At 42.7% G+C, this 27,824-nt stretch overlaps 3 protein-coding genes across 6 annotated transcripts in view; all 3 read left to right on the top strand.

The window, feature by feature from the left end:
• LOC109645075 (dynein axonemal heavy chain 9-like) overlaps positions 1-13,784 on the top strand; it is a 42,990-nt gene extending 29,206 nt beyond the window's left edge. Inside the window, exons 52-78 of one of the 2 annotated variants that reach the window (XM_069517206.1) lie at positions 291-433; positions 1,037-1,198; positions 1,461-1,694; positions 1,819-1,899; positions 2,184-2,363; positions 2,522-2,752; positions 2,933-3,127; positions 3,384-3,503; positions 3,960-4,148; positions 4,348-4,583; positions 4,674-4,796; positions 5,186-5,390; positions 5,631-5,795; positions 6,093-6,233; positions 6,744-6,914; positions 7,056-7,178; positions 7,329-7,522; positions 7,766-7,914; positions 8,706-8,833; positions 9,189-9,416; positions 9,859-10,050; positions 10,196-10,387; positions 10,821-10,991; positions 11,201-11,383; positions 12,604-12,857; positions 12,952-13,087; positions 13,193-13,784. In XM_069517206.1, the coding sequence (XP_069373307.1) occupies positions 291-433; positions 1,037-1,198; positions 1,461-1,694; positions 1,819-1,899; positions 2,184-2,363; positions 2,522-2,752; positions 2,933-3,127; positions 3,384-3,503; positions 3,960-4,148; positions 4,348-4,583; positions 4,674-4,796; positions 5,186-5,390; positions 5,631-5,795; positions 6,093-6,233; positions 6,744-6,914; positions 7,056-7,178; positions 7,329-7,522; positions 7,766-7,914; positions 8,706-8,833; positions 9,189-9,416; positions 9,859-10,050; positions 10,196-10,387; positions 10,821-10,991; positions 11,201-11,383; positions 12,604-12,857; positions 12,952-13,087; positions 13,193-13,420 (4,754 nt within the window). In that variant the 3' untranslated portion in view covers positions 13,421-13,784. Of the gene's footprint in view, positions 1-290; positions 434-1,036; positions 1,199-1,460; positions 1,695-1,818; positions 1,900-2,183; positions 2,364-2,521; positions 2,753-2,932; positions 3,128-3,383; positions 3,504-3,959; positions 4,149-4,347; positions 4,584-4,673; positions 4,797-5,185; positions 5,391-5,630; positions 5,796-6,092; positions 6,234-6,743; positions 6,915-7,055; positions 7,179-7,328; positions 7,523-7,765; positions 7,915-8,705; positions 8,834-9,188; positions 9,417-9,858; positions 10,051-10,195; positions 10,388-10,820; positions 10,992-11,200; positions 11,384-12,603; positions 12,858-12,951; positions 13,088-13,192 lie in introns of those variants that run through there. The other variant, XM_069517207.1, reaches the window with a different exon arrangement.
• A 103-nt stretch (positions 13,785-13,887) lies between these two features.
• LOC138406001 (dynein axonemal heavy chain 9-like) lies at positions 13,888-19,645 on the top strand. 3 transcript variants are annotated; one of them, XM_069517217.1, is made up of 8 exons: positions 13,888-15,659; positions 15,801-15,923; positions 16,068-16,261; positions 16,669-16,817; positions 17,110-17,233; positions 18,388-18,529; positions 19,206-19,439; positions 19,564-19,645. In XM_069517217.1, exons 1-5 carry the CDS (start codon positions 15,471-15,473, stop codon positions 17,112-17,114), a joined length of 660 nt encoding a protein of 219 aa, XP_069373318.1. In that variant the 5' UTR covers positions 13,888-15,470; the 3' UTR covers positions 17,115-17,233; positions 18,388-18,529; positions 19,206-19,439; positions 19,564-19,645. The 3 variants fall into 3 exon arrangements, with proteins under 3 accessions (XP_069373318.1, XP_069373317.1, XP_069373316.1); XM_069517216.1 differs by having other exon boundaries at positions 16,669-17,233; XM_069517215.1 differs by having other exon boundaries at positions 16,669-18,529.
• Positions 19,646-19,909: 264 nt separating this feature from the next.
• LOC138406003 (dynein axonemal heavy chain 9-like) lies at positions 19,910-24,975 on the top strand. Its single transcript, XM_069517218.1, has 7 exons — positions 19,910-20,098; positions 20,257-20,487; positions 20,668-20,862; positions 21,119-21,238; positions 21,691-21,879; positions 21,999-23,801; positions 24,336-24,975. Exons 2-6 carry the CDS (start codon positions 20,326-20,328, stop codon positions 22,224-22,226), a joined length of 894 nt encoding a protein of 297 aa, XP_069373319.1. The 5' UTR covers positions 19,910-20,098; positions 20,257-20,325; the 3' UTR covers positions 22,227-23,801; positions 24,336-24,975.
• The last annotated feature ends 2,849 nt before the right edge of the window (positions 24,976-27,824 follow it).

Consider the following 27,824-nt stretch of genomic DNA (forward strand, 5'->3'; position numbering starts at 1 on the left):
AACCAGGCGGACACTTATAGAGCGAATACCTCCACCAAGGCTGAGTGCTATTACTTACAGTGGATCCCTGCATTAGCAGAAGTCCTCTGTATGAACTCCTGCTGCCCCCAGCTCTGTTAACACACCTAGATTTGAGTCTCAGTGTCAGTTGAGATCCTGACGAGATAAGAAAGTTGCAGAGAGTTCTCTCAAGTTTGAAGTTTAGCTCTTTGACAGAAAAACATTTGGACCTCTGCCTTCAGTCTCGCTTGTCTTCCTGCTGGTAATGTGCATCATTTTATCCATTCTAGGAGAGATTCCTGACCTGTTCCCAGACGACGAGGTGGAGAGCATCATAAGCACTGTGAGACCAGAGCTCCGCACCTCTGGATTGATGGATACGAGGGAAAACTGCTGGAAGTTCTTCATCGACCGCGTTCGCAGACAACTCAAGGTGACACACAAGTATAGGACGGAGAAGCTGTTTCTGTTGTATTACACAACTGATCATCTAGAAAAAGTCATTCTCAGTGGTTTACCTCAGGGGCAAAGTTTGACATTAATCTCTCCCTAAAAATCTTGTCATTCTCTCAAAATATTTGCGTGAAATTTGCTGAGGGCTGTGTCACTGCGTGTAGCTCTGCGTGCCAAGCATCCCTAATCGATAAGCAGATGTTTCCAAACATGACCAGATGAAAACGTCTCTGTTTAAGTGGCTCTATAACTCCAGAGTAGTGTGAATGCCAGGGGTAACTGTAGCAGAGTTCCCCAGACTGCAGTTGATTGATTGAGTAGTGTGGTTTTAATCTTTGGTTAGTCTCCAACAGCAAAAATCAGTCTGACACAGCCCACAGCTCAGCACGCTTTTAATCCACATGCTTGCTGCAAATAATGAATGCACAGTTTTCTATTCTCCCTCTTGACCACGAAGAAGTGCCGATCGGAGCAGGAATTGTTTTCTCTGTCTGACTGTGAAAGAAAATTATCTCAATATCAGACTTCACACTCAATTCTGTTTGACCTTGGTGTGTGTGTGTGTGTGTGTGTGTGTGCGCAGGTGGCTCTGTGTTTCTCTCCAGTCGGAAGTAAGCTGAGGGTTCGCAGCAGGAAGTTCCCCGCAGTGGTGAACTGCACGGCGATCGACTGGTTCCACGAGTGGCCACAGGAGGCGCTGGAGTCGGTCAGCTACAAGTTCCTACAGGAGGTGGAAATCATTGAAGTGAGAGCAGCTCATACTCTAATACACACACAAGCATTAAGCACCCAAAAAATGATGTTCATGCCCTGAAAATATAATTTCAAATGTCAGGCACAGTGACACAATGAATGTGATATTAATTTCAAGAGCAAAACCAGAAACCCATGAATTAAATTCAGAGCCTGAGCCTCAGGAGATATTGCTTTTCCACTAAATCTGCAGAGTCATCCGCTTTCAGTGTGAATCAGTATGTAACCAGCTCTGTAACTTATAATTCCCACAGCCTCAAGTGAAGGAGTCAGTCAGTAAATTCATGGCATACGTGCACATGAGTGTGAATCAGACATCCAAGGAGTACCTGGCCAACGAGCGGCGCTACAACTACACCACGCCCAAGTCTTTCCTGGAGCAGATCAATCTGTACCGCAGCCTGCTGGGTCAGAAGAGTAAACAGCTAACCAAGAACATGGAGAGGCTGGAGAACGGCCTGCAGAAGCTCAACAGCACCTCAGCTCAGGTACAGTACATCATCCATTTAAAACTTGACAAGATATGATATGTTGATGATCTACACACATGACTGCAGTATCAGCCATAATATTTTCTTGACATCCTGGCCTCTGTGTCTCATTTTCATATAGGTGGATGACCTCAAGGCCAAGCTGGCTGCCCAAGAAGTGGAGCTCAAGCAGAAGAACGATGATGCTGACGAGCTGATTCAGGCAAGAACATGTTCTCCTTCTTAGAAAGTGTTGGCTTCTGCTCACTTACACTGACTCTAGTGTGATCTGGGGTTTGGCTTTATTTGTCCAGGTTTTGGCATATCTGTCTCTGAGATTTCTCTGCTAAGAAATGCATGTAACACGTAACTTAGATTCCCTCTTTGTCACGTCTTAAGTTAAAACTGAACACTGGATGACGTCTTACATCATGCAGTATACACATGCTGTGAAAGCCGAGCCTCTGTCTGAACTTGCACCATTAACTGTCCGTGTTCTGTCCACAGGTGGTCGGGGTAGAAACCGAGAAGGTGTCCAAGGAGAAAGCAATAGCTGATAAGGAAGAGGAAAAGGTGGCAGCCATTGCTGTGAGGGTCACTGCCAAACAGAGAGACTGTGAGGAGGACTTGGCCAAAGCAGAACCAGCTCTCCTAGCTGCTCAGGATGCCCTGAACACTCTAAATAAGGTCAGTAACTCTCTTATCCCTTCACTGTGTCTTATTGATTTGCTCAGTCTTTATTTTTGTCCCCGCCCAGCAGACTACAGGGATATGCAGTTGTTCAAACTCCATTAATTCATACCTCTTTCTTTTCCATCCATTATTCCCTCTCTTTTCTATATCAGAACAACTTGACAGAGTTGAAGTCATTCGGCTCTCCAGTGGCCGCTGTGACGAATGTCACTGCAGCCGTCATGGTCCTGATGGCGCCTCGTGGGAAGGTCCCCAAGGATCGCAGCTGGAAGGCTGCAAAAGTGATGATGGCCAAGGTGGACGCGTTCCTGGACTCCCTCATAAACTTTGACAAAGAGAACATCCCAGCGACTTGCCTTAAAGCTATTCAGCCCTACCTCAAGGTGAGTGTTTCAATTAGCCCTTATTCATTAAGTAAGCGCTAACAGTGCACAGTGTGCTATGTCTGCTGCTGGGCAAGTTCAACTTATAAGGCATGAGCATGATAACAATGACGGCACCACATTACGGCTGCTGTTATATTTTGCATTTGTTCATGTTTGCATTCATCTGTTCGTCTCCAGGACCCAGAGTTCCAACCAGATCTGGTGGCAGCCAAGTCGAATGCAGCAGCCGGTCTGTGCTCTTGGGTTTTAAACATCGTCAGGTTTTATGAGGTTTTCTGCGAGGTGGAGCCCAAGCGTCAGGCGCTGAGCGAGGCCAATGCAGAGCTGGCTGCTGCACAGAAGAAGCTCACTGCCATCAAGAAGAAGATCAATGTGAGCCACTCTGTTGTACTGAGTTATTGAGATATATATATACTAACTTTCTATTTCAAAGTCATACAATTTAGATATATTCATATTTTACCCAACGTTTCTCACACTTCCAAGTTTCTTTCATAGATAGACTTTAATTGTTTTTGTTTTCTGTCTTTGAGGATTATTTATGACCATGTTGTGTTTTAACGACTGCCAATTTGTCTCTATTTCTGGATGTGTGTGCATCTGTGCGCGTGGGTTTGTCGCCTAACAGCTCCTTAATGAGAACCTGGCAAAGCTGACAGCCAAGTTTGAGAAAGCCACTTCAGACAAGCTCAAGTGCCAACAGGAAGCAGAATCAACCGCTCGGACCATTTCTTTGGCCAACCGTCTGGTGAGTAGGGGAAACAGTGGTCTCACAAATTATCCCAAAAATTATAGATAAAAAAGCTCAATATAATTTTAGCAGATTCATCCATGTGGTTGTCTGTAAAGTGCAAAAATTAACTGCTGCTATCCAAAGCAACATGAATTTCCATGATGAAGTTACAAAAGAAATGTCTTCACTTTGGCTATAATCTTCGGTTAGATAAACCAGTTTTCACCAGTGTTATTTTTGCAGTGAGGAAGAATTTTTTACTGATGTTGCACATCGTGATCTGAGATTTCTCAAAAAATCAATATGGCACAATGCAATTTTCCTACTTTTATAGGCCTCAATTGGGTTAATGTAGGTGCATAGTTGAGACGACAGACGACGGCAGACATAAAATAATAATAATAATAATTTAGATTTGATTTTAGTGTTTGTAGTGATGTTAAAAAATAAACCTCTTGGTCTGTGTTTCAGGTGGGAGGTCTGGTCTCTGAGAATGTCCGCTGGGCAGAGGCCGTCGGAAACTTCAAGAAACAGGAGACGAGTTTGTGCGGGGATGTCCTCCTCATCACTGCCTTCATCTCTTACCTGGGATACTTCACCAAGCATTACAGACTGCACCTTATGGAGAACACGTGGAGGTCTTATTTCAGTCAGCTGAAGGTGAGAGGTCTCGTATTTTACGCCCTGTCCACACTTATTCAATTATTTTGCAAAACGTTTGGGACTCTTGTCCACACACAAATTGTTCCTCAATGATGGAATAAGTTACCAAATGCTGTCTCTCTGTGGATGTAGTGGATAGCAGTTAAAAAGAAAACACGTATGTGGTCATATATGACTGACTAATATCCTCTGTAAGGTTCCCATCCCGGTGACCGCTGACCTGGACCCTCTGACCATGCTGTCTGATGACGCTGACATCGCCACATGGCAAAACGAGGGCCTGCCTGCTGACAGAATGTCCACAGAGAACGCAACCATTCTCACCTCCTGCCAGCGCTGGCCCCTCATGGTGGACCCCCAGCTGCAGGGCATCAAATGGATCAAAAACAAATATGGGGAGGACCTGCGTGTCATCCGCATCGGACAGAAAGGGTAAGAGGCTTTACGGTTAAATGTACACCTGTCACTTTAAAAAAAAAAAGTTTTTTGCAAACATGAATTCCTGCTGTTCTGCCCTGACAGATACCTGGATGCCATAGAAAGTGCACTGGCAGCAGGGGACGTGGTTCTGATAGAGAACTTGGAGGAAACACTGGATCCTGTTCTTGGACCTTTGCTGGGCAGGGAAACCATCAAGAAGGGCAGGTAAGCAGTTTTACAAAAGTTATTTACTCAACAGAGCATTGACATTCATTTTAATGATAGTTTGAGGCACATTATTTATTCAAGTCAATTTTGTGAGCTTACTCAATGTGACCTTAAAGGTACAGTGTGTAGAATTTAGTGACATCTAGTGGTGAAATATCAGTTGAATACCCCTCAACTAACCCTCCGCTTCCATACTTTACAGAGAACCTGTGGAAGCCTTCAGTTGTCATAAAAACTCAAACTGTTTTTAGTTAATAGTTAATTTGTTAACAGTAAGAAAAATATAGAATTACCTCAGTCTAGTACTTTAGATGACAGTTAGACATGGTGTCTCCTTTGCCAGTGAATCTTTACTTCCATTCAGCCGCTCTCTCTTACCCACACAGGTACATAAAGATCGGAGACAAGGAGTGCGAGTACAACCCTAGTTTCCGCCTGATCCTGCACACCAAGCTTGCCAACCCTCATTACCAGCCGGAGCTGCAGGCCCAGTGCACACTGATAAATTTCACAGTGACCAGAGACGGTCTGGAGGACCAGCTGCTCGCCGCGGTGGTCAGCATGGAGAGACCTGACCAGGAAGAGCTGAAGGTAAGAAAGTCAGAATGTCAGACATATTTAATAACAACACTCAGGCCCAACAGTCCTCTTATGAAACCACATTTAAATTCACTGGATCTGGATTTTCATTTGGATCTGTACCAAATTGCACACCCTCTTATATATCAGTTCCCTAGACATGACAGATTTTTTAAATCAAGATCCATGAATTAATCCCTGACAAGGAAAATGTTCAAAGAGAAAGTTTTTGTGTGTTTCCGTTTTTCTTAGTCCGACCTGACGAAGCAGCAGAACAGCTTCAAGATCACCCTGAAGACCCTAGAGGACAACCTGCTGTCGCGTTTGTCCTCCGCTTCAGGAGATTTCCTCGGTGACACAGAACTGGTGGAAAACCTGGAGACAACGAAATGCACCGCTGCGGAGATTGAACAGAAGGTCCTTATCTTTTTTTAAATTTTATTCTTACATCCCATCACCGCTTAAGATTACAGATCACAAGTTTCAGGATGAGGGCTGCCTTTGCAGATGTTCGTTCTTAAGAATAATTGTTCGGGCAATTGCTGGCAAAAACAGAAAAGTCTCATAATTATCATGTTCCACGCAGTGTGGGAACATATTGTCTGGAACCGAGTCATTAGCTGACTGATGAACCTTTTGTGTATGAATATGTGTTCAGATGTGTGCTTGTGTCTGTGTGTGATTCCCTCTTTGATTGCACTGTCTTTACTGTAGGTTAAAGAAGCCAAGGTGACAGAGGCCGAAATCAATGAGACTCGGGAGCACTACCGACCAGCAGCATCGCGGGCTTCCTTATTGTACTTCATAATGAACGACCTCAATAAAATCCACCCCATGTACCAGTTCTCTCTCAAGGTACAGTATACTGTCTATTGACCTGCCATGTTTCCTCCCTGCCTCACGGGCCCCCTGTGAGACCCCTCTTTACACTCACTCCTCCACCACAGGCATATTTTCAGCCCACACACAGAAGAGACAGAAGCTATTCACTTGAATTTAACACACACCATGGTTTTGGCCATTTTTGAGATTTAATGTTTAAAAATTAGTATCAAGTCCACTAACTTACATTTACGACAATAATAACACAGTCATGCATACTTGTATGACCTGCAAGAGCATTTCAATCTACTACAATTAAATGCTTTTCATAAAAGCCAGAGTCATATTGAATAGTCCACGTTTAGGACTAACGGCATCATATCTATCATGTCAAATGAAACGGATGTCCAACTTATAACTGAGCCACATACAACACAACAGTTAGTTATTCATTCATGTCATTTGATGTATTTGCCTCTATGTTGTAGAAAGTGTCCCTCTTTTTGACAGTATTGTTACTTTGTGTTGTGTGTCAATCCACAGGCATTCAGCGTGGTCTTCCAGAAAGCGGTTCTGAAGGCCGAGCAGGACGATACTCTGAACCAGCGGGTGTCCAACCTAATTGACAGCATCACCTCCTCAGTCTTCCAGTACACCACCAGAGGCCTGTTTGAGTGTGACAAGCTCACGTACATTGCTCAGCTCGCTTTCCAGGTAGGAAGGGAGGCCAGTTTCATCTTGGTTTGTTTTTGAGAACAAGCTGGCCATTGAATCACCTGTTCCTGAGACCAGAGGTCTTGTCTGTGTGCTCGAAATACAGCATCTCAAAGTCATCTATGTTTGTTGTGTCCCCAGATCCTTGCGATGAAAAAAGAAATAAACCCTGTAGAGCTGGACTTCCTTCTGAGATACCCCGTCCAACCAGGTTTAACAACACCAGTGGATTTCTTTTCCAACCACTCCTGGGGCGGGATCAAGGTACGGAAAGAGGCAGAGGCGGCTGTGTTGTTGTATGCTTGTATGCCATGTGTCTGTATTTTGCAAAATGGCTCTGAAGTGGTCCAAAACTTGATCAGTGTCGCAGCACTTTTTCCTGTATGAATCATTTTTCTTTTCCTCCACCAACAGGCCCTGAGTACCTTGGAAGAGTTCAGAAACCTGGATCAAGACATCGAAGGTTCATCCAAACGCTGGAAGACGTTCGTGGAGTGCGAGTGTCCTGAAAGAGAGAAATTCCCCCAGGAGTGGAAGAACAAAAATTCTCTTCAGAAGCTATGCATGATGAGGGCTCTGAGGCCTGACCGCATGACGTACGCCGTAAGGTGAGAGGTGGAATCGTAGCTTGACGTTCGCTCTGTGATCTGTGAAGGATTTTACTGACCTGTGCTCCTTGTGAAAGGTTACAGGTTTAAACTGTTTAAGCTTTGACTTTAGAATCTGAGTTGACAGAGCACCTGCTATCCAATGCACCGTACGACAGAGGCAGCAGACTCTTCAGCTTATTCGTCAAAGATAATAAAAACTGTTAAGAACTGAAACCCTAACCCTCCTGTTCCCCCCCACAGAGATTTTGTAGAGGAGAAACTGGGAAACAAGTACGCAAATAGCCGATCCCTGGACTTCGCCATCTCCTTTGAAGAATCTGGTCCAGCTACGCCCATGTTCTTCATCCTCTCTCCTGGAGTTGACCCTTTGAAGGATGTGGAAAAACATGGTAATACTCTCGCTTGTTTTATCTTTAATAAGCTGTAAAATTCAGCCTCAGAATGTTGGAATTTATCAGAGCCGACATATTGCCGGTCTAGCAGTCATTTCTTTACGTGGTGGGAGCCTCTCGCAGCGTCAGAGTCTGGAGTTTGTTTTGAACACTCGACTACTTTTGTGTCTCTCATCCATAACTCTCTCCTTACTGTTTGACGTGAGTCTTGCGTAGGTACAAGAGGGTAGTGATGTTTTTTTCAATATGTTGTGGGGACTGGTTTGAAACATAATTTGCAAAGCTCGGTTTTAAGGTCTATTTCAGACTTTTCCTCTAACAGAAGTAGCTTTAGGTATCAGGTTCCCATTTTGTCTTGGCTCCTTAGAATCTTTCTCCTGTTGGGAATTTCCCAGTTCTCTTTCACATTCGCTGTCCTCTATGTTTGTTTGTGTTGCCTTCATTTCAATATCCTGCTGAAATGAATGCCGTGTGGAAGAACACAAAGTGTCTTCCACATGTTTGTCACCTTTCATCAAAATAGACAAAATGAAGGATATAGAGAATATTAGGAAACAATACAACAAGTTTCTGTCATCACACTTTATATATCATCATATCACACATCTTTTTTATTTACCTTTCATCAAGGCTAGCTCTTAACCAATGCGACTACTAAGCTAAATGCTCAGTAGGATAAAAAGAGCAAGTGTTAATAACAATATTTAACAACAGTTTGAGGCCTATAGTTAACCAGCATGTCAGGACGATATTTTTCTATGAAATGACACTTGTCTTCTTTGTTTCAGGGAAGAAGATTGGCTTCACATTTGACAAAAAGAATTTCCATAATGTTTCTCTGGGTCAAGGCCAGGAGGTCGTTGCTGAACAAGCCCTCAATTTGGCAGCTGAGAAGGGCCATTGGGTCATATTACAGGTACAGTACTCTCATACTCATGCTGTGCACACTGTACACAAAGAAAAAAATATTTTACTGTGGTATTTAATCAAAAGCACAAAAAAATACTAAACACAACCTAAATTCACAAGGACAGAACATACACAACCTTATTTTGTTTTCACAGAAAGTTCCAACAATCATGTAGCGTAGATGTAATTATAGTTTAAGATATTTGAACAAAATACCTAATGTATAACAGAAAACATTATCTAAGTGAAGATTAGGTTTTCAACCCTCAAAGGGGAAATTAGCTTGTCCCCAACCAATAACATGTCATCCTCTTCCTCATCTTTCTCCCTGCTGGCCCGGTTTCCTGCTCCTCCCCCTGTAGAACATCCACTTGGTGGCTGGCTGGCTGGGTTCTCTAGAGAAACTTCTGGAGAAGCTCGCAGAGGGAAGCCACGAGAACTTCAGGGTGTTTGTTAGTGCTGAACCCTCCTCCACCCCCGAGGGCCACGTCATCCCACAGGGCATCCTGGAGAACTCCATCAAGATCACCAATGAACCACCTACAGGCATGCATGCCAACCTGCACAAGGCTCTAGACAACTTCAACCAGGTAAAGGTCCAGTAGGCAATCTGACAATAATAAGCTCATCAGTGGTGGAAAATAACTAGATATTCTACATACAGTTTGAGGTACCACACTTGAATGTTTTCCATTTGAACACTTCCACATAATTTAATTTTAATTAGCACATGTTTTATATGAAATACAAAATTAGGTCATGAGATAAGATGCATAGGCATAGCATGAACAGCATAACAAATGATTAAAGCTAACCAATATTTTACATTAACAGTCAATCAAATGATTTGTAATCTGAAAGGTGTTACAAGGGGATTGGTAAAAACCAAACAGAGCTGAAAGTGTGAATATTATCAGATACACAACTAGTGGTAATTTGCTAGATCTATAAGTAACCACAGCTGTGTTCAATACATGTTCAACTGCTTTACCTTAGATTAATATATGACTATGTCATTCTGTCATTTTCCAGGACACGCTGGAAATGTGCGCACAGGAGAACGAGTTCAAGAGTATTTTGTTTGCTGTGTGCTACTTCCATGCGGTCGTTGCAGAGAGGAGGAAGTTTGGTCCACAAGGCTGGAACAGATCATACCCTTTTAACATCGGTGACCTCACCATTTCTATCAACGTCCTCTATAATTACCTTGAGGCCAATCCTAAGGTACATGTGTTTCGCTTATATTTTTATTCCTGTACACAGGATTACAAAGGCAACCACTTGAAATATTAATTGAAAATCTAAACACATGTGAACCTAGCTAAACACCACAGGCCACCATCTAACAAAGCAAGTTTCTAATTCCCAGGTGCCGTTTAAAGACCTGCGCTACCTGTTCGGTGAGATCATGTATGGAGGTCACATCACAGATGACTGGGACCGCCGTCTGTGTTGCACCTACCTGGGAGAGTACATCAAGCCTGAGATGATGGACGGAGACCTGTGCCTCGCGCCTGGCTTCCCATTGCCTGGAAACATGGACTATAAAAGCTACCACAAGGTAAGGCAGTCAAGGTTAGACCATATGAGGCCATTAGACTATCTGAAACATTAAATGAAGTCATTCCAGCAACAAAAAGAGGATAAGGTCAATGAATACATAGTTACAAGACAACAAAAGCAGATAAGGATTTAGCCAGAGAAAGGGGCTGTTAAGGCCTGTGGGTCCCAGAGTGTGTGTCAGGTCATCACCTAGAGGTGACAAAGACATGAAGTAGAAGCTGGTGACTTAGCAAGTCAATTGGAGTTTACAATTTTTATTCTGTTCATTTAAAATCATATGGTAGGGAATTAGAGTTGAAATGTTACCCTGTTAAGGTAAAAAGGTGACAAAAAAAGAAAGAAAACAATTATGCAGCCTCTTTTGTGAACCCCTGGAACAAATATGGGTTTCCGATGCTACAACATTTCTGTTGTGTTCTCTTTTGCTCCAGTACATTGATGACACCCTACCTGCTGAGTCGCCCTACCTGTACGGCCTCCATCCCAACGCTGAGATTGGCTTCCTCACTCAAACTTCGGAGAAGCTTTTCCGCACTGTGCTGGAGATGCAGCCCAGAGACGGAGGGGTTGGTGATGGCGGCGGGACGACACGTGAGGAGAAGGTAAAAAGGATGATTTATACGTAAATCTGTAGTTGCAGTGTAAAGATGATTCGTGGATGAGCTGATATTGATATTTTAAAATCACACAATATTTATCTCATTTGATAGAAATAATGAAGCAAGAATTTGAAAGCAGGACCTGATATGATATTCTAACTTTGAAAAGTTAAGCCGTTGACACTCTTCTTCATTCCATCACATATTATCAGGTGCGTCAGGTGTTAGAGGACATCATGGAGAAACTCACGGATGATTTCAACATGGCCGAGCTGTTGGAGAAAGCGGAAGAGAGGACTCCCTACCAGGTGGTGGCGCTGCAGGAGTGTGAGCGCATGAACGTTCTTACGCAGGAAATCAGACGCTCCCTCCATGAGCTCAACCTAGGACTGAAGGTGAGAGGACTGTGATGATTCCCAGAGAATTATTCATGGATCTTGATGAAAAAAATCTGGCATATTAAGTTGACTGGTATCCATCTGCAATTTGGTGCAGCTTGTTTGAACTTAAGGGGACTGTTGAGATTGTTTCTCATTTGTTTGTGGACTCCAGGAACCATCTACTTTATATTTGGGTGTCCACAGACCCCATCTTGAACACCACTGGCTCTGCAGACTTGGCGCTAAGAGCCAAATACCTTAAAGGAGAAGTTTTTTTTTTCTTTCACCCTGGTCCTTATTTCCAGCATATGGTATGTAGATCTACTCACCCATAAAGGTTTGGAGTAACTTGGAGTCCTTCGGACGCTTTTAGATTACATTATCTGCCACGAAACTCTTTATTTACTATGAATCTCCAGCACTAGTCCCCTGTGAGTCTTGCCAGCCTCGGAGCTTGTTTTCATGGCAGATAATGCGTTATTTAGAGGCTGTATTGTGCATGCCCCGAACCCTTGCGTTGTATGGATATACACCGATTGCTTGTGGATCTAAAAGTGTCAGAAGGACTCCAAGTTTTATGGGTGAGTAGATCTACATACCATATGCTGGAAATAATGACCAGGTTGAAAAAAAATGAACTTCCCCTTTAAGTGTTACACCAGTGAACCTCAAGTGAACTGTCCTTCAGATACACCTCTATACCCTCAATTTTATTTAATGTTCTTGAGGGGCTGGAGCTTAAGACTGATAGTTGCGCAGGTTGTCCTAATGGCAGTTTGATCCTTGGCTCCTCCTTCAATATGTAAAAGTGTCTACGACCATGTTTTCGCGCTGGCCTTGTGGGACCAGACAGGCAGGTGTTGGCCTGTGGGAAGGGAAGAAGCTATCGTAGTTAATTAGCTGTGTTGCATCACTTTGATGTAGACTCTTCTGTCAGAGTGTAAATCGTTATGAGACAAGAGTCAATGGCACAAGGTACGTCTCTTAAATAAACAATGCGAACTCTTCTTAGTCAGCAGACTAGTTCTGCTTACTTGTTCTGCTAGAATGCTCCTTGCAGGTGAATCCTGCCATGAGGTGCTTTACTCACTGCTGTTTCACAAAAACTGTTTGAATTCTCTTGTACTCCTTCCTGACCTTAAAGGAAGGATCTCCCATGATCCTTTCATTTTCTTCTATTTGACTGATTTCAGCTGGATTTAAATTGTTTCTTTGTCTGTGCCCCCCCCCTTTAGGGAGAGTTGACCATGACCAGTGAAATGGAGAACCTTCAGAATGCCATTTTCCTGGACACAGTGCCTGACAACTGGACCAAGCGGGCGTATCCCTCAATGTCCAGCCTGGCCCTCTGGTTCACTGACCTGTTAGCCAGGATCAAGGAGCTTGAAAACTGGTCCAGTGACTTCGTCTTACCCCCTGTAGTGTGGCTAGCTGGCTTCTTCAACCCCCAGTCCTTCCTCACAGCGATCATGCAGTCTATGGCTCGAAGGTAGGGTTGGTTCTCACAGTGGCATCATACTTGTAGCTTGTGATGGAAACCACTTGGTGTGACACTGCAAAATCTGTGTGTGTGTGTATGACAGGAATGAGTGGCCTCTGGACCGCATGTGTCTGCAGTGTGACGTCACCAAGAAGAATCGTGACGACTTCACCTCCCCGCCTCGTGAAGGGGCGTATGTACACGGGCTGTACATGGAGGGTGCACGCTGGGACACACAGGTACATTCTTCCATTTCTGATTGTCGTAAATCCTGTGCTCTGTGAAATGTTTCTGTCTTCCTCCCTCTTTCCCTCTTTCTCACTCTCCTGGACTTTCTTTTTCAGACCGGCATGATTTTAGATTCCCACCTGAAAGAGCTCACCCCAGACATGCCAGTCATGTTCATCAGAGCCATCCCAGCGGACAAACAGGAGAGCAAGAACGTCTACCAGTGCCCTGTCTACAAAACCAGACAGAGGGGACCTACATATGTGTGGACTTTCAATCTGAAGACCAAACAGCCCCCTTCCAAGTGGACCTTGGCTGGAGTAGCCTTGCTTCTGCAGATCTAGATCCAAAGTTAATTGCGGTCTTTATAGTTTAAAGACAGCAATGTGTATTGTCATGTTGGGTGTTCATCTTTTTTTTTTCTTCACCCTACAATGAGCCCTTTATATCCAAAAAACGTTTTATTCACATGGAGGCAGGTCCTCTCTGTGGAGGCCACCATGTTGTTTTTTTTCCGTCCAAACTGGACAAACTAAAACCTTTTGTTTTTACGACAGCTGAAGTTCACCACAGGTTCTCCTTCATGTTTGGAAGAGGAGGATGAGATGAGGAATATTCAGCTGCAACATGACACTACACTTAAATTCGACACAATGGACCTTTAAGGGGCTCATTATAAAATACAAAAATAAAAAAATTAAATCTTAATATATCGTGTGCTGCTTTTGGCTCATACCACAAGAGTGTGTGTCGGGGGGGTCATCATGCGGAGACAAGATAATAACCCACCCTGCCCCAAACCATCAGAATCCGTGGTCTTTAGAATATCGTACAAGGCCAAGAAAAGTTGTTTATTTAATGCATTTAGGGAGTGGTCTTGTTGTTGTACTACTATAAAGTGCTTTACCTCCCCACCTCGTGAAGGGGCATATGTACATGGAGGACGCACGCTGGGACACACAGGTACATTCATCCATTTTTGATTGTTGTAAATCCTGTGCTCTGTGAAATGTTTCTGTCTTCCTCCCTCTTTCCCTCTTCCTCACTCTCCTGTACTTTCTTTATCAGACCGGCATGATTGTAGATTAGGGTGACCATACGTCCGTATTCCCGGGACATGTCCGTATTTCACGTCCTGTCCCGGGTTATTTTTAGAAAGTGAGGAAATGTCCTGGTTTTTAAAATTACCTTCTTTGGACCATTACATTTACATGCACTAGGGCACTGCCCACGGCGCTGCGTGTGACGTAGCCTAATCCCCGCCCCTATGCTGTCAGCCCTATTAATCAGAACGTAGACAACGTGACTGTCAGTCATACGCAAGCAACATGGCGAAGCGCAAGTGCTCGTTTACCGACGAATTACAAAAGAGTTTCCCGGCTTTCAGACCGGGTCGAGACAAATGGGAAGCCTTGTGCACAGTGTGCAAAGCAGGCACATATGTCTCGGTGTCCAATGGAGGTGCAAGAGATCAGAAAATCCACCTGGACACCGAGAAGCACAAAACAGCTGTCCGAGGCGAGGGTAGTGCTAGCTTGATCACACAGTACTTTCTCAGACCAGGGACCGAGGATGCAGTGAATGCAGCGGAGGCTGCATGGTCATTTCACACAGTGAAACACCACAACAGTTACAGATCCATGGACTGCACTAGTGCATTACTCAAAAAGACCCAACCCCGATTCATTTTGAAGAAATTTTTGTTATTGGAGTTATTGTTATTGACTTTTACTGAAAAGCATTTTTAATAAACCAACTGTAAATATCTTGTTCTATCTATATAATATAATATACCGGTATAATTGAATAATAATAAAATACTATTAAAGCAGCAGCATCCTCCACATGACCGCCCACCCCCCAGCCGCCGCCCCCCCCGGACAAGGTGTCCTGGTTTTCCCAAATGAAAATATGGTCACCCTATTGTAGATGCCTGCCTGAAAGACCTCACCCCAGACATGCCAGTCAGGTTCATCAGAGCCATCCCAGCAGACAAACAGGAGAGCAAGAACGTCTACCAGTGCCCTGTCTACAAAACCCGACAGAGTGGACTTACGTACGTACCTACAACCTGAAGACAAAACAGCCCCCTTCCAAGTGGACCTTGGCTGGAGTGGCCCTGCTTCTGCAGATCTAGATCTAGAGTTGATTGTAGTCTTTATAGTTTAAAGTTAATAATGTGTATTGTCATTTTGTTGTGTGTTCATCTAAATTAAAAAAAAAAATTCTCACCCTACAATGGGCCCTTTATATCTATATCTTTCCGGGGACCGTCCTCATGTTTTCAGACATCCTCCCTCACCGTTGTTGGTGGTACCAAGCAGCATCCTGTGGCTATGGGATGGGAAAATATTACACTGCATCACCTTTCAAGTAACGGCATCCATTTGAGTAATGAAGGGAAATCCACAGGCATTCAGCGTGGTCTTCCAGAAAGCGGTTCTGAAGGCTGAGCAGGACGATACTCTGAACCAGTGGGTGTCCAACCTAATTGACAGCATCACCTCCTCAGTCTTCCTGTACACCACCAGAGGCCTGTTTGAGTGTGACAAGCTCACGTACATTGCTCAGCTCGCTTTCCAGGTCGGAAGGGAGGCCAGTTTCATCTTGGTTTGTTTTTGAGAACAAGCTGGCCATTGAATCAGCTGTCCCTGAGACCAGAGGTCGTGTCTGTGTGCTCGAAATACAGCATCCCAAAGTCATCTATGTTTGTTGTGTCCCCAGATCCTTACGATGAAAAAAGAAATAAACCCTGTAGAGCTGGACTTCCTTCTGAGATACCCCGTCCAACCAGGTTTAACATCACCAGTGGATTTCTTTTCCAACCACTCCTGGGGCGGGATCAAGGTACGGAAAGAGGCAGAGACAGCTGTGTTGTTGTATGCCATGTGTCTGTATTTTGCAAAATGGCTCTGAAGTGGTCCAAAACTCGATCACAGTGTCGCAGCACTTTTTCCTGTATGAATCATTTTTCTTTTCCTCCACCAACAGGCCCTGAGCAACTTGGAAGAGTTCAGAAACCTGGATCAAGACATCGAAGGTTCAGCCAAACGCTGGAAGACGTTCGTGGAGTGCGAGTGTCCTGAAAGAGAGAAATTCCCCCAGGAGTGGAAGAACAAAAATTCGCTTCAGAAGCTATGCATGATGAGGGCTCTGAGGCCTGACCGCATGACGTACGCCGTAAGGTGAGAGGTGGAATCGTAGCTTGACGTTCGCTCTGTGATCTGTGAAGGATTTTACTGACCTGTGCTCCCTGTGAAAGGTTACAGGTTTAAACTGTTTAAGCTTTGACTTTAGAATCTGAGTTGACAGAGCACCTGCTACAGGTCAACAGAAATAACTGTAATCATACAACTTTCCAGGTACAATCAATAATAATAATAATTATTTATTAGACAAAATGTTGTTTTAAATGCAGACAGATGCAGAAATTGAAAACAGCCACTGACAACACAGTTGCGACTAGAGATAATATAGTACCTGTCTATCCAATGCACCGTACTACAGAGGCAGCAGACTCTTCAGCTTATTGGTCAAAGATAATAAAAACTGTTGAGAACTGAAACCCTAACCCTCCTGTTCCCCCCCACAGAGATTTTGTAGAGGAGAAACTGGGAAACAAGTACGCGAATAGCCGATCCCTGGACTTCGCCATCTCCTTTAAAGAATCTGGTCCAGCTACGCCCATGTTCTTCATCCTCTCTCCTGGAGTTGACCCTTTGAAGGATGTGGAGAAACATGGTAATACTCTCGATTGTTTTATCTTTAATAAGCTGTAAAATTCAGCCTCAGAGTGTTGGACTTTATCAGAGCCGACATATTGCCGGTCTAGCAGTCATTTCTTTACGTGGTGGGAACATACAGGATTTTCGTTGAGAAGCCTGTTGAAGTTAAGTGCACGCTTACCTGCCTCCATGATGTTGTGCTGCAGGTATTCAGGTCTCAAAATCAAATCTTTAGGCCTCTAACAGCCTGGTCTCATTATGTGTGTCACCCTCTCACTCCATGTCTCTTTCTCTCTCCCTATCCCTAGGTTGACCTTGGAGCCCTTTACATGAAAGCTGGCGTGAAGAATATTGGCACCGTGTTACTAATGACGGATGCCCAAGTGGCAGACGAGAAGTTCCTCGTTCTGGTCAACGATCTGCTGGCATCGGGTAACAGCAGGCTCCGCATGTCATGTTTTGCAACAGAGAAATGCTTTCGCTTTGCTGCAGCAACAAATCACTGCGGTGCCGTTTCTATGGCATCACCCATCAACCACAGCACATCATTGTGAGGAATTGAAGGCACGGCTGAGAGCCACATGTAGATTTATATGCCACATTCAATGGGCACAACACATAGCGTAGTATAATGCGCTCGGAAGCCTAGTGCGCGGGCTAGGGTGGAGCCGCCGCGGGTGCAGATCTTGGTGGTAGTAGCAAATATTCAAACGAGAACTTTGGATATTAGGGTAAATGATTCTCTGTATTCTCTGTATACCAATCTTAGCAGTGGAATCATTTGGTAGTTAGTTTACAAAAAATAAATGTACTAAATCATTTGTGGTAGTATTGGGAAAGATGGTATATTGATTGATATTGATTATTCTTACTCCTCTTTACTTACTACTAGTGCAGTGCCCGTTCTTAACCTGCCTGTTTAGAATGGGCTGTTTCCTTGTGCCTGTGGTGATGCTGTGGTGATGCTGTGGAGCTATTTGAATATTGTTTCCATGATGGAGATCAGCACCTGCAGCAGATGTTTGTGGAATTAGTAGGTAGATAGAATGTGGCAGTCGTCATGTAACCCTTGTAACGTTGCAGGTTGCAGCAGTCTCCCTATCGTTTGTTCTCAGCAGATAATGATGATGTGACATTGTTACTATGTCTGTAATTGCTATTCGTGGTGAGAGTGATCACTGGTCAACAAAAGTTCCAAAATGTCGTTGTTTTAACAAAATGCATTTCCAACTTTTAAATTTAACTAGCAAAAAAATGTATTGTCAGCCCACTTAGGCTGCTTTGGATTCCTTATTTAACCAGGCCGACACTTATAAAGCAAATACCTCCACCAAGGCTGAGTGCTGTTACTTACAGTGGATCTCTGCATTAGCAGAAGTCCTCTGTATGAACTCCTGCTGCCCCCAGCTCTGTTAACACACCTAGATTTGAGTCTCAGTGTCAGTTGAGATCCTGACGAGATAAGAAAGTTGCAGAGAGTTCTCTCAAGTTTGAAGTTTAGCTCTTTGACAGAAAAACATTTGGACCTCTGCCTTCAGTCTCACTTGTCTTCCTGCTGGTAATGTGCATCATTTTATCCATTCAAGGAGACATTCCTGACTGTCCCCAGACGACGAGGTGGAGAACATCATAAGCACTGTGAGACCAGAGCTCCGCACCTCTGGATTGATGGATACGAGGGAAAACTGCTGGAAGTTCTTCATCGACCGCGTTCGCAGACAACTCAAGGTGAAACACAAGTATAGGACAAAAAGCTGTTTCTGTTACTTTGAATTCCTCAACTAATCATCTAGAAAAAGTCATTCTCAGTGGTTTACCTCAGGGGCAAAGTTTGACATTAATCTCTCCCTAAAAATCTTGTCATTCTCTCAAAATATTTGCGTGAAATTTGCTGAGGGCTGTGTCACTGCGTGTAGCTCTGCGTGCCAAGCACCCCTAATCGATAAGCAGATGTTTCCAAACATGACCAGATGAAAACGTCTCTGTTTAAGTGGCTCTATAACTCCAGAGTAGTGTGAATGCCAGGGGTAACTGTAGCAGAGTTCCCCAGACTGCAGTTGATTGATTGAGTAGTGTGGATTTAATCTTTGGCTGTTAGTCTCCAACAGCTACAAGTTCCTACAGGAGGTGGAAATCATTGAAGTGAGAGCAGCTCATACTCTAATACACACACAAGCATTAAGCACCCAAAAAATGATGTTCATGCCCTGAAAATATAATTTCAAATGTCAGGCACAGTGACACAATGAATGTGATATTAATTTCAAGAGCAAAACCAGAAACCCATGAATTAAATTCAGAGCCTGAGCCTCAGGAGATATTGCTTTTCCACTAAATAAGCAGAGTCATCCGCTTTCAGTGTGAATCAGTATGTAACCAGCTCTGTAACTTATAATTCCCACAGCCTCAAGTGAAGGAGTCAGTCAGTAAATTCATGGCATACGTGCACATGAGTGTGAATCAGACATCCAAGGAGTACCTGGCCAACGAGCGGCGCTACAACTACACCACGCCCAAGTCTTTCCTGGAGCAGATCAATCTGTACCGCAGCCTGCTGGGTCAGAAGAGTAAACAGCTAACCAAGAACATGGAGAGGCTGGAGAACGGCCTGCAGAAGCTCAACAGCACCTCAGCTCAGGTACAGTACATCATCCATTTAAAACTTGACAAGATATGATATGTTGATGATCTACACACATGACTGCAGTATCAGCCATAATATTTTCTTGACATCCTGGCCTCTGTGTCTCATTTTCATATAGGTGGATGACCTCAAGGCCAAGCTGGCTGCCCAAGAAGTGGAGCTCAAGCAGAAGAACGATGATGCTGATGAGCTGATTCAGGCAAGAACATGTTCTCCTTCTTAGAAAGTGTTGGCTTCTGCTCACTTACACTGACTCTAGTGTGATCTGGGGTTTGTCCAGGTTTTGGCATATCTGTCTCTGAGATTTCTCTGCTAAGAAATGCATGTAACACGTAACTTAGATTCCCTCTTTGTCACGTCTTAAGTTAAAACTGAACACTGGATGACGTTTTACATCATGCAGTATACACATGCTGTGAAAGCCGAGCCTCTGTCTGAACTTGCACCATTAACTGTCCGTGTTCTGTCCACAGGTGGTCGGGGTAGAAACTGAGAAGGTGTCCAAGGAGAAAGCAATAGCTGATAAGGAAGAGGAAAAGGTGGCAGCCATTGCTGTGAGGGTCACTGCCAAACAGAGAGACTGTGAGGAGGACTTGGCCAAAGCAGAACCAGCTCTTCTAGCTGCTCAGGATGCCCTTAACACTCTAAATAAGGTCAGTAACTCTCTTATCCCTTCACTGTGTCTTATTGATTTGCTCAATCTTTATTTTTGTCCCCGCCCAGCAGACTACAGGGATATGCAGTTGTTCAAACTCTATCAATTCATACCTCTTTCTTTTCCATCCATTATTCCCTCTCTTTTCTATATCAGAACAACTTGACAGAGTTGAAGTCATTCGGCTCTCCAGTGGCCGCTGTGACGAATGTCACTGCAGCCGTCATGGTCCTGATGGCGCCTCGTGGGAAGGTCCCCAAGGATCGCAGCTGGAAGGCTGCAAAAGTGATGATGGCCAAGGTGGACGCGTTCTTGGACTCCCTCATAAACTTTGATAAAGAGAACATCCCAGCGACTTGCCTTAAAGCTATTCAGCCCTACCTCAAGGTGAGTGTTTCAGTTAGCCCTTATTCATTAAGTCAACGCTAACAGTGCACAGTGTGCAATGTCTGCTGCTGGGCAAGTTCAACTTATAAGGCTTGAGCATGATAACAATGACGGCACCACATTACGGCTGCTGTTATATTTTGCATTTGTTCATGTTTGCATTCATCTGTTCGTCTCCAGGACCCAGAGTTCCAACCAGATCTGGTGGCAGCCAAGTCGAATGCAGCAGCCGGTCTGTGCTCTTGGGTTTTAAACATCGTCAGGTTCTATGAGGTTTTCTGCGAGGTGGAGCCCAAGCGTCAGGCGCTGAGCGAGGCCAATGCAGAGCTGGCTGCTGCACAGAAGAAGCTCACTGCCATCAAGAAGAAGATCAATGTGAGCCACTCTGTTGTACTGAGTTATTGAGATATATATATACTAACTTTCTATTTCAAAGTCATACAATTTAGATATATTCATATTTTACCCAACGTTTCTCACACTTCCAAGATTCTTTCATAGATAGACTTTAATTGTTTTTGTTTTCTGTCTTTGAGGATTATTTATGACCATGTTGTGTTTTAACGACTGCCAATTTGTCTCTATTTCTGGATGTGTGTGCATCTGTGCGCGTGGGTTTGTCGCCTAACAGCTCCTTAATGAGAACCTGGCAAAGCTGACAGCCAAGTTTGAGAAAGCCACTTCAGACAAGCTCAAGTGCCAACAGGAAGCAGAATCAACCGCTCGGACCATTTCTTTGGCCAACCGTCTGGTGAGTAGGGGAACCAGTGGTCTCACAAATTATCCCAAAAATTATAGATAAAAAAGCTCAATATAATTTTAGCAGATTCATCCATGTGGTTGTCTATAAAGTGCAAAAATTAACTGCTGCTATCCAAAGCAACATGAATTTCCATGATGAAGTTACAAAAGAAATGTCTTCACTTTGGCTATAATCTTCGGTTAGATAAACCAGTTTTCACCAGTGTTATTTTTGCAGTGAGGAAGAATTTTTTACTGATGTTGCACATCGTGATCTGAGATTTCTCAAAAAATCAATATGGCACAATGCAATTTTCCTACTTTTATAGGCCTCAATTGGGTTAATGTAGGTGCATAGTTGAGACGACGGCAGACATAAAATAATGATAATAAGAATAATTTAGATTTGATTTTAGTGTTTGTAGTGATGTTAAAAAATAAACCTCTTGGTCTGTGTTTCAGGTGGGAGGTCTGGTCTCTGAGAATGTCCGCTGGGCAGAGGCCGTCGAAAACTTCAAGAAACAGGAGACGAGTTTGTGCGGGGATGTCCTCCTCATCACTGCCTTCATCTCTTACCTGGGATACTTCACCAAGCATTACAGACTGCACCTTATGGAGAACACATGGAGGTCTTATTTCAGTCAGCTGAAGGTGAGAGGTCTCGTATGTGTCTGTATTTTGCAAAATGGCTCTGAAGTGGTCAAAAACTTGATCACAGTGTCGCAGCACTTTTTCCTGTATGAATCATTTTTCTTTTCCTCCACCAACAGGCCCTGAGCACCTTGGAAGAGTTCAGAAACCTGGATCAAGACATCGAAGGTTCATCCAAACGATGGAAGACGTTCGTGGAGTGTGAGTGTCCTGAAAGAGAGAAATTCCCCCAGGAGTGGAAGAACAAAAATTCACTTCAGAAGCTATGCATGATGAGGGCTCTGAGGCCTGACCGCATGACGTGGTGCCAAGCAGCATCCTGTGGCTATGGGATGGGAAAATATTAAACTGCATCACCTTTCGAGCAATGGCATCCATTTGAGTAATGAAGGGAACAACTTGCTCCTGGTCAATAGCCGCTCAGCGCTGGCAGCACTTCTGTTACGGTCCTTTTAAAGTGATAGGACAAAGTGGTGGCTGATAAATGATTGCTATCAATATCTCGGATGTTATGTAGTTTTATATTATACGTTCCAAATCGAAATTGACATTATATGCTCAATTATCTACACTATAGAAGCCGACATGTAACCTGTAACCCTCTCAACAACCTACCCACCTCACTCCTAAAAGATGTAATCAGTACTATTGGCCCTAGCCTTCTTAGAGTTATACATTTCTCCCTTTCTTCTAGGCCAAGTCTTTTTTTTAAGAAATCATTCAGCTTTTATTGAAAAAGACAAAATTTACGCTTTAGAAATTTACGAAATTACGTACACAAGACATGCTTACTCGTCAGAAATAAATTGGCCCTAGCCTTAGAGTTATTAATTTCTCTTGCATTTCATCTCACATTTCCCTCCTTAGTAGCTTCCCTTTGTGTATTTCCCATTTCTTTTTACGCTTTAGAAATTTACGAAATTACGTACACAAGACATGCTTACTCGTCAGAAATAAATTGGCCCTAGCCTTCTTAGAGTTATTAATTTCTCCCTTTCTTCTAGGCCAAGTCTTTTTTTTAAGAAACCATTCAGCTTTTATTGAAAAAGACAAAATTTACGCTTTAGAAATTTACGAAATTACGTACACAAGACATGCTTACTCGTCAGAAATAAATTGGCCCTAGCCTTAGAGTTATTAATTTCTCTTGCATTTCATCTCACATTTCCCTCCTTAGTAGCTTCCCTTTGTGCATTTCCCATTTCTTTTTACGCTTTAGAAATTTACGAAATTACGTACACAAGACATGCTTACTCGTCAGAAATAAATTGGCCCTAGCCTTCTTAGAGTTATTAATTTCTCCCTTTCTTCTAGGCCAAGTCTTTTTTTTAAGAAACCATTCAGCTTTTATTGAAAAAGACAAAATTTACGCTTTAGAAATTTACGAAATTACGTACACAAGACATGCTTACTCGTCAGAAATAAATTGGAGGTCAATTCCAGCATTTTAACAGTTGTTTGCTCCATTGATTTATCCAAACCCGCATTAGCCTCTCTTTATTCCTACCACAACGTTTATGTACAGCAAGTGTTTGATTTAAACCTAATTGCTCAAACAACTGTTCTATAGTTTAATCATCATCAGCTTTTCCATGTATTGTGTCCGCATAGACTGTATATAAAGAGGTTTCTGAAGAGTGAAAATGAGGCTCGTAGTGGGCGTTTCACCCAGCGCCATCTTGCCGGGGCCTGACTCCTCCTAGTTCCGGGCTAACTCATATATGGGCAAAAAGGAGGCGAGCGAGTGGACGCTAGGCGGGCCGAGTGAAGACTGACAACTGAGCCACGCCCACAGAGCTTATCGTTACCTGGTTAGCTCAGGCTAAGGAGCTAGGCTAAATGCTACCCGCGACTGCTAACCGGCTAGCGCTGCGGTGTTGTTGCTCCGGGATGGTCGCGGTCGTAACATGAACCGAACAGAGGTAAGTTACACTGAAACTTTACAAGAACAAAACCTATTGATTTATTTATTATCATAATCATACCACATATACTTACATTCCTCAAGTGGTTTTTGATGTTATTGTGATAATTCACCGTTTATTTAACACGTCTAATGAAGTTTGAAGCAAGTTAACTAGCTTTAGTAAAGAGTTGTGTTTTGTCATTTGATTGTAATTTTAATAAGTTAATATTAATAAGCTGCATGTGATACAGATTTGTATAACCGCCATTACTATTACAACCTCTTTTTCAGCCTGTTATGAATTCACAGTGAATTAGACTCAGTGCAGATGTGTAATTATATGACAGTTTAGGTGTGATTATAATCTCCACACACCACTGTTGTAAACAGTGCTCATATTTATTATATATGTATCTGTTTTAACACTGAGAGAAGTTGAGGGACTTGAAGTGGACTGTTATCAACAGCACTGTGAAAGATTATCACCTTGAATATTACAGATGTGGTAGAAAGACATTTTATATATTTATACAATGTTTATTTCTTTCAGTACATCAGTTTGGCTGAAATCTGTGGTGCTTCCACCTGCTGAACACAGAATAAACTGTAAGTACCCGTCTTGGCTGCTTAACACAGCTGATATTACATGTGTCAAAATTATTGTAATTATTGTCTTCTACAGTATCTGTAAATAATCATGTTTCTCCTCTGTTCCTTAATATCTATAGATGTGACAATGATTTCAGCATAAAACATCCTTTAACATGACTTTTTTCATTTCATGAAGCACTGCAACACCTGATGTCCTCAGAATCCACTGTGGCAGCAGCAACATGGTGGATATCGGCAGCTTCAGGCTGGTCAACATGATAATAATATTGAGTCAATTTCTATATCCATTATGGTTGGTAAAATTAACACTATCACAACAATGTTCATCTTTTACTTTCTGATTTGATAAACCTTAGATAAAAAGTGTTGTCTTTTCTTTTTTGCCATAAGAGACAGAACACGGTCAGCACAGCTGTGTCCCTCAGGTTCGTCCGTCCCTAATAAAATGACAGGAAACATAAAAGTATGGCATTATTGCAGAGATACGTGTTACTTTCAAACAAAGTCTGTGTCCTTATATTCTGTGGATATTCAAGTATGTATCTGAATATGGTTTGGGATTAAACAGTCTACTACAATGAATGTGCAGTATGGAGTTCTTTCACATTAAAAGTATTGCATTTATAATGTAATGCATCATGTGCAATAATTTGCTTTAATTGTTAGTAAGTTATGAAAACAGGACCTGGTAGGTAAACTGTTGATTCATAAATAAAGTTCAGCTCAACAAGTTTCACACTGCAGCAGCTGCACTAACGTTATTTCTGAAACAATAATCTAATAAAACATTATTACTGAAGTTACTCACAGTAACGTAGTCAAGCCAAATAGGTTGGCGAGCTGAACAACTTTACATAACGTTACATATCTAACTTGGTGGAGCTCATTCACTAAACACACAGTCGCCTTCAGTTTAAAAGATTTATCACCATGAACTCTTAACGCTCCTCTCTGGGCCCTTTATATTTTAAAACTTTATATTTACATGGAGGGGGGTCCTCTCTGTGGAGGCCCCCATGTTTTTTTATTGTGGTCTAAACTGGACAAACTAAAACCTTTTACGGTTGTGGTCACACGGCTCTGTGGAACACCTCGTCCTTCACAAAGAACACAGCATTTCTGAACTTCAAAAAGGAAAATATTTTTAGCTTTACCCCGAAACCATATATTAATGATACTTTAGTGATGTTGAGTTGGCATCGACTGATTCCATGTCTCAGATGAGAATGAGATATTCAAAGAACTGTGCAGCCCCCTGCTGGTGACAGGTGTGGGTTACAACACCATGTCCTGTTCCCAAACTGAACTGAGAGAAACACTTCTTGTAGTCAGAGTGAAAATATGTACAGTATGTCTGCTCACATATTCATCCATTACTGACAATAACCCCTCAATTAATTTCTCATTGCTGCTCTCCTCATCACTATCAGACATTTTCTAATGTATAAATATTTCAAACACTGACACACTTCTTCATTATGTTACAAACTGTTTCTATCTAATCAATGTTGTAAATACTGTTATTTTGTTGATTTTCTCAGTTACACGCTGCATCTATCGCTCTTCTGTGCACTGGCTCTCTGAGGTTTCTATGTGTTTTTCCCCTGTAAATGGTGGTTTTTATTTTTTTTGCTAGATTTTTCTTATTGTTGAGGATTAAGGACAGAGGCTGTTGCACCTTGTTAACCCCTGTGAGACAAATTGTGATATGTGAATATGGTCTCTACAAATACAATTTGATTGATTGATAGAGAGATCTAAACAAAATGTTAAATGCTTATAAGCTCGTCATGTCAGCTTTCATCCTTAGTTAAAATAAAACCTGATGCAATGACATAAATTCTGTCGGATTTAATTATCATTATTTATCAAAAGATAAGATAAGATAATCTTTATTGATCCCACACCGGGGAAATTGACTCGTTACAGCAGCAGATATTCAGAATGAGGTAGAAAATAGAACATGTGAAATTATAAAATAGCCAATTATATAAATAATTGAATTAAATAAAAATACACAGATAACATGAACATAACAAACCTTTTAATACAGACGGAAAATATAATATGAAAGGTACTTGAGATTGCAAAAGGATGTATACTGTCTTTGTGCATTATGTATGAGGAGATATTGAAATTATTTCACTATTTATACACACAAATACAGCCACAACAGAGCCATACTGCCAAATGTAACTCAGAGCCATATGAAGTTTTCTTTGACAAAAGTGGTCTTGACCTATAATTGTTGCATCTGTGACCAATATTTCAGATTCTCACCTTCTAAGGTTCTTGGATCTCAGCGATGAGTGAGTCTGGGCCCTGAACTCAGGTCCTCAGGTCTCCAAACCCTTCTTGGGAGGTTGAGGCTGGACTTCTGTCCAGGATGATCAGTTACCGTCTCTCTGGGGCTCGAAAAAACTCACACGAGAGATCCCACTTCTGAGACCAGGTTTGCGGTGGAAATCTGATACAAAACAAAAGATGAGGATCAAGAAGTTTTATTATAAACCTTTGCAAAGGGTCCACACTGATAACAGAAGGTTTCAGAGTGGCACTGATATAACAACAGTGCCAATATTTATTAGAACACAGTGGGTGGATTTGAGATAAAGCATAAAAGTCAAAGCTGTGAGTTATTAAAAATATGAGCAGTTGCAGCTAGGTACAGCTTAGCCAGCTGGAACAATCGTTATGTCTCACATTCAAGGCTCAAAATGTGATTTTGTTTTATCTCTCCAGTCTCATCTGGTAACCTGTGAGCAAAACTGAGTATTGATCAACAACTTTAACAGTTGTTGCGCTCCAGCTGTCTTGCTTTAATTCCTCTGACTGATCTAAAAGTTAGTCGTGAGTAAGACATTCCTGTTTTATGTATTCCAGTGTCCAGCCGCCCAGCTGGACGTGGCCTTCGTCATATCAACAAGTGGGCGGCTCTTTTGATTCTGAAATGGAAAGCCTGGCTGTGATGGTTCTCTTTGGTCTGTCATCTTAATCTTCAAAGTCCATTCAGTGGAACTGAACCTCCTTAGTTGAGCAAACTGAATGACTCATACCTTCTGCTCTGCACACACATTGACAAACACACACACACACACACACACACACACACACCTTCCTTGGAGGTCCGTCATGCTGCACTTTGACATGCACATCCATGAGACAGCAAAGCAAACTTTTGATGCCATGTAGCTGACAATCCTCTTTTACATCCCAGATCAGAACAGTGAACGGATCGTGCCCACTTTGTGTTTTCTGCAGCCAAATTCCATCAAACAGCAGCGTGAATGCAGACTTTACCTGTGCAGTTTGATAATTGTTCACAGAGATAAAAGGGGGACACAGATGAGAGCTTTCAAGATAACTTCAATCTATTTTTCTGTCAGTTGAGTGGGTGATGATGATGCCTGAGACTTAACCACAGAGC

The sequence above is a fragment of the Paralichthys olivaceus genome, chromosome 21 (genome assembly GCF_024713975.1).
Source record: "Paralichthys olivaceus isolate ysfri-2021 chromosome 21, ASM2471397v2, whole genome shotgun sequence".
NCBI classification, from domain to species: Eukaryota; Metazoa; Chordata; class Actinopteri; order Pleuronectiformes; family Paralichthyidae; genus Paralichthys; species Paralichthys olivaceus.

Excerpts from the sequence above, each read along its gene's own strand:
- LOC138406001 (XM_069517215.1), top strand. The coding sequence starts at position 15,471 with ATGAAGGGAAATCCACAGGCATTCAGCGTGGTCTTCCAGAAAGCGGTT. Across the intron at positions 15,660-15,800 it reads TTGCTCAGCTCGCTTTCCAG|ATCCTTACGATGAAAAAAGA; the intron begins GTCGGAAGGGAG and ends TTGTGTCCCCAG. Across the intron at positions 15,924-16,067 it reads ACTCCTGGGGCGGGATCAAG|GCCCTGAGCAACTTGGAAGA; the intron begins GTACGGAAAGAG and ends CTCCACCAACAG.
- LOC138406003 (XM_069517218.1), top strand. The coding sequence starts at position 20,326 with ATGGTCCTGATGGCGCCTCGTGGGAAGGTCCCCAAGGATCGCAGCTGG. Across the intron at positions 20,488-20,667 it reads CTATTCAGCCCTACCTCAAG|GACCCAGAGTTCCAACCAGA; the intron begins GTGAGTGTTTCA and ends GTTCGTCTCCAG. Across the intron at positions 21,239-21,690 it reads TTTCTTTGGCCAACCGTCTG|GTGGGAGGTCTGGTCTCTGA; the intron begins GTGAGTAGGGGA and ends TCTGTGTTTCAG.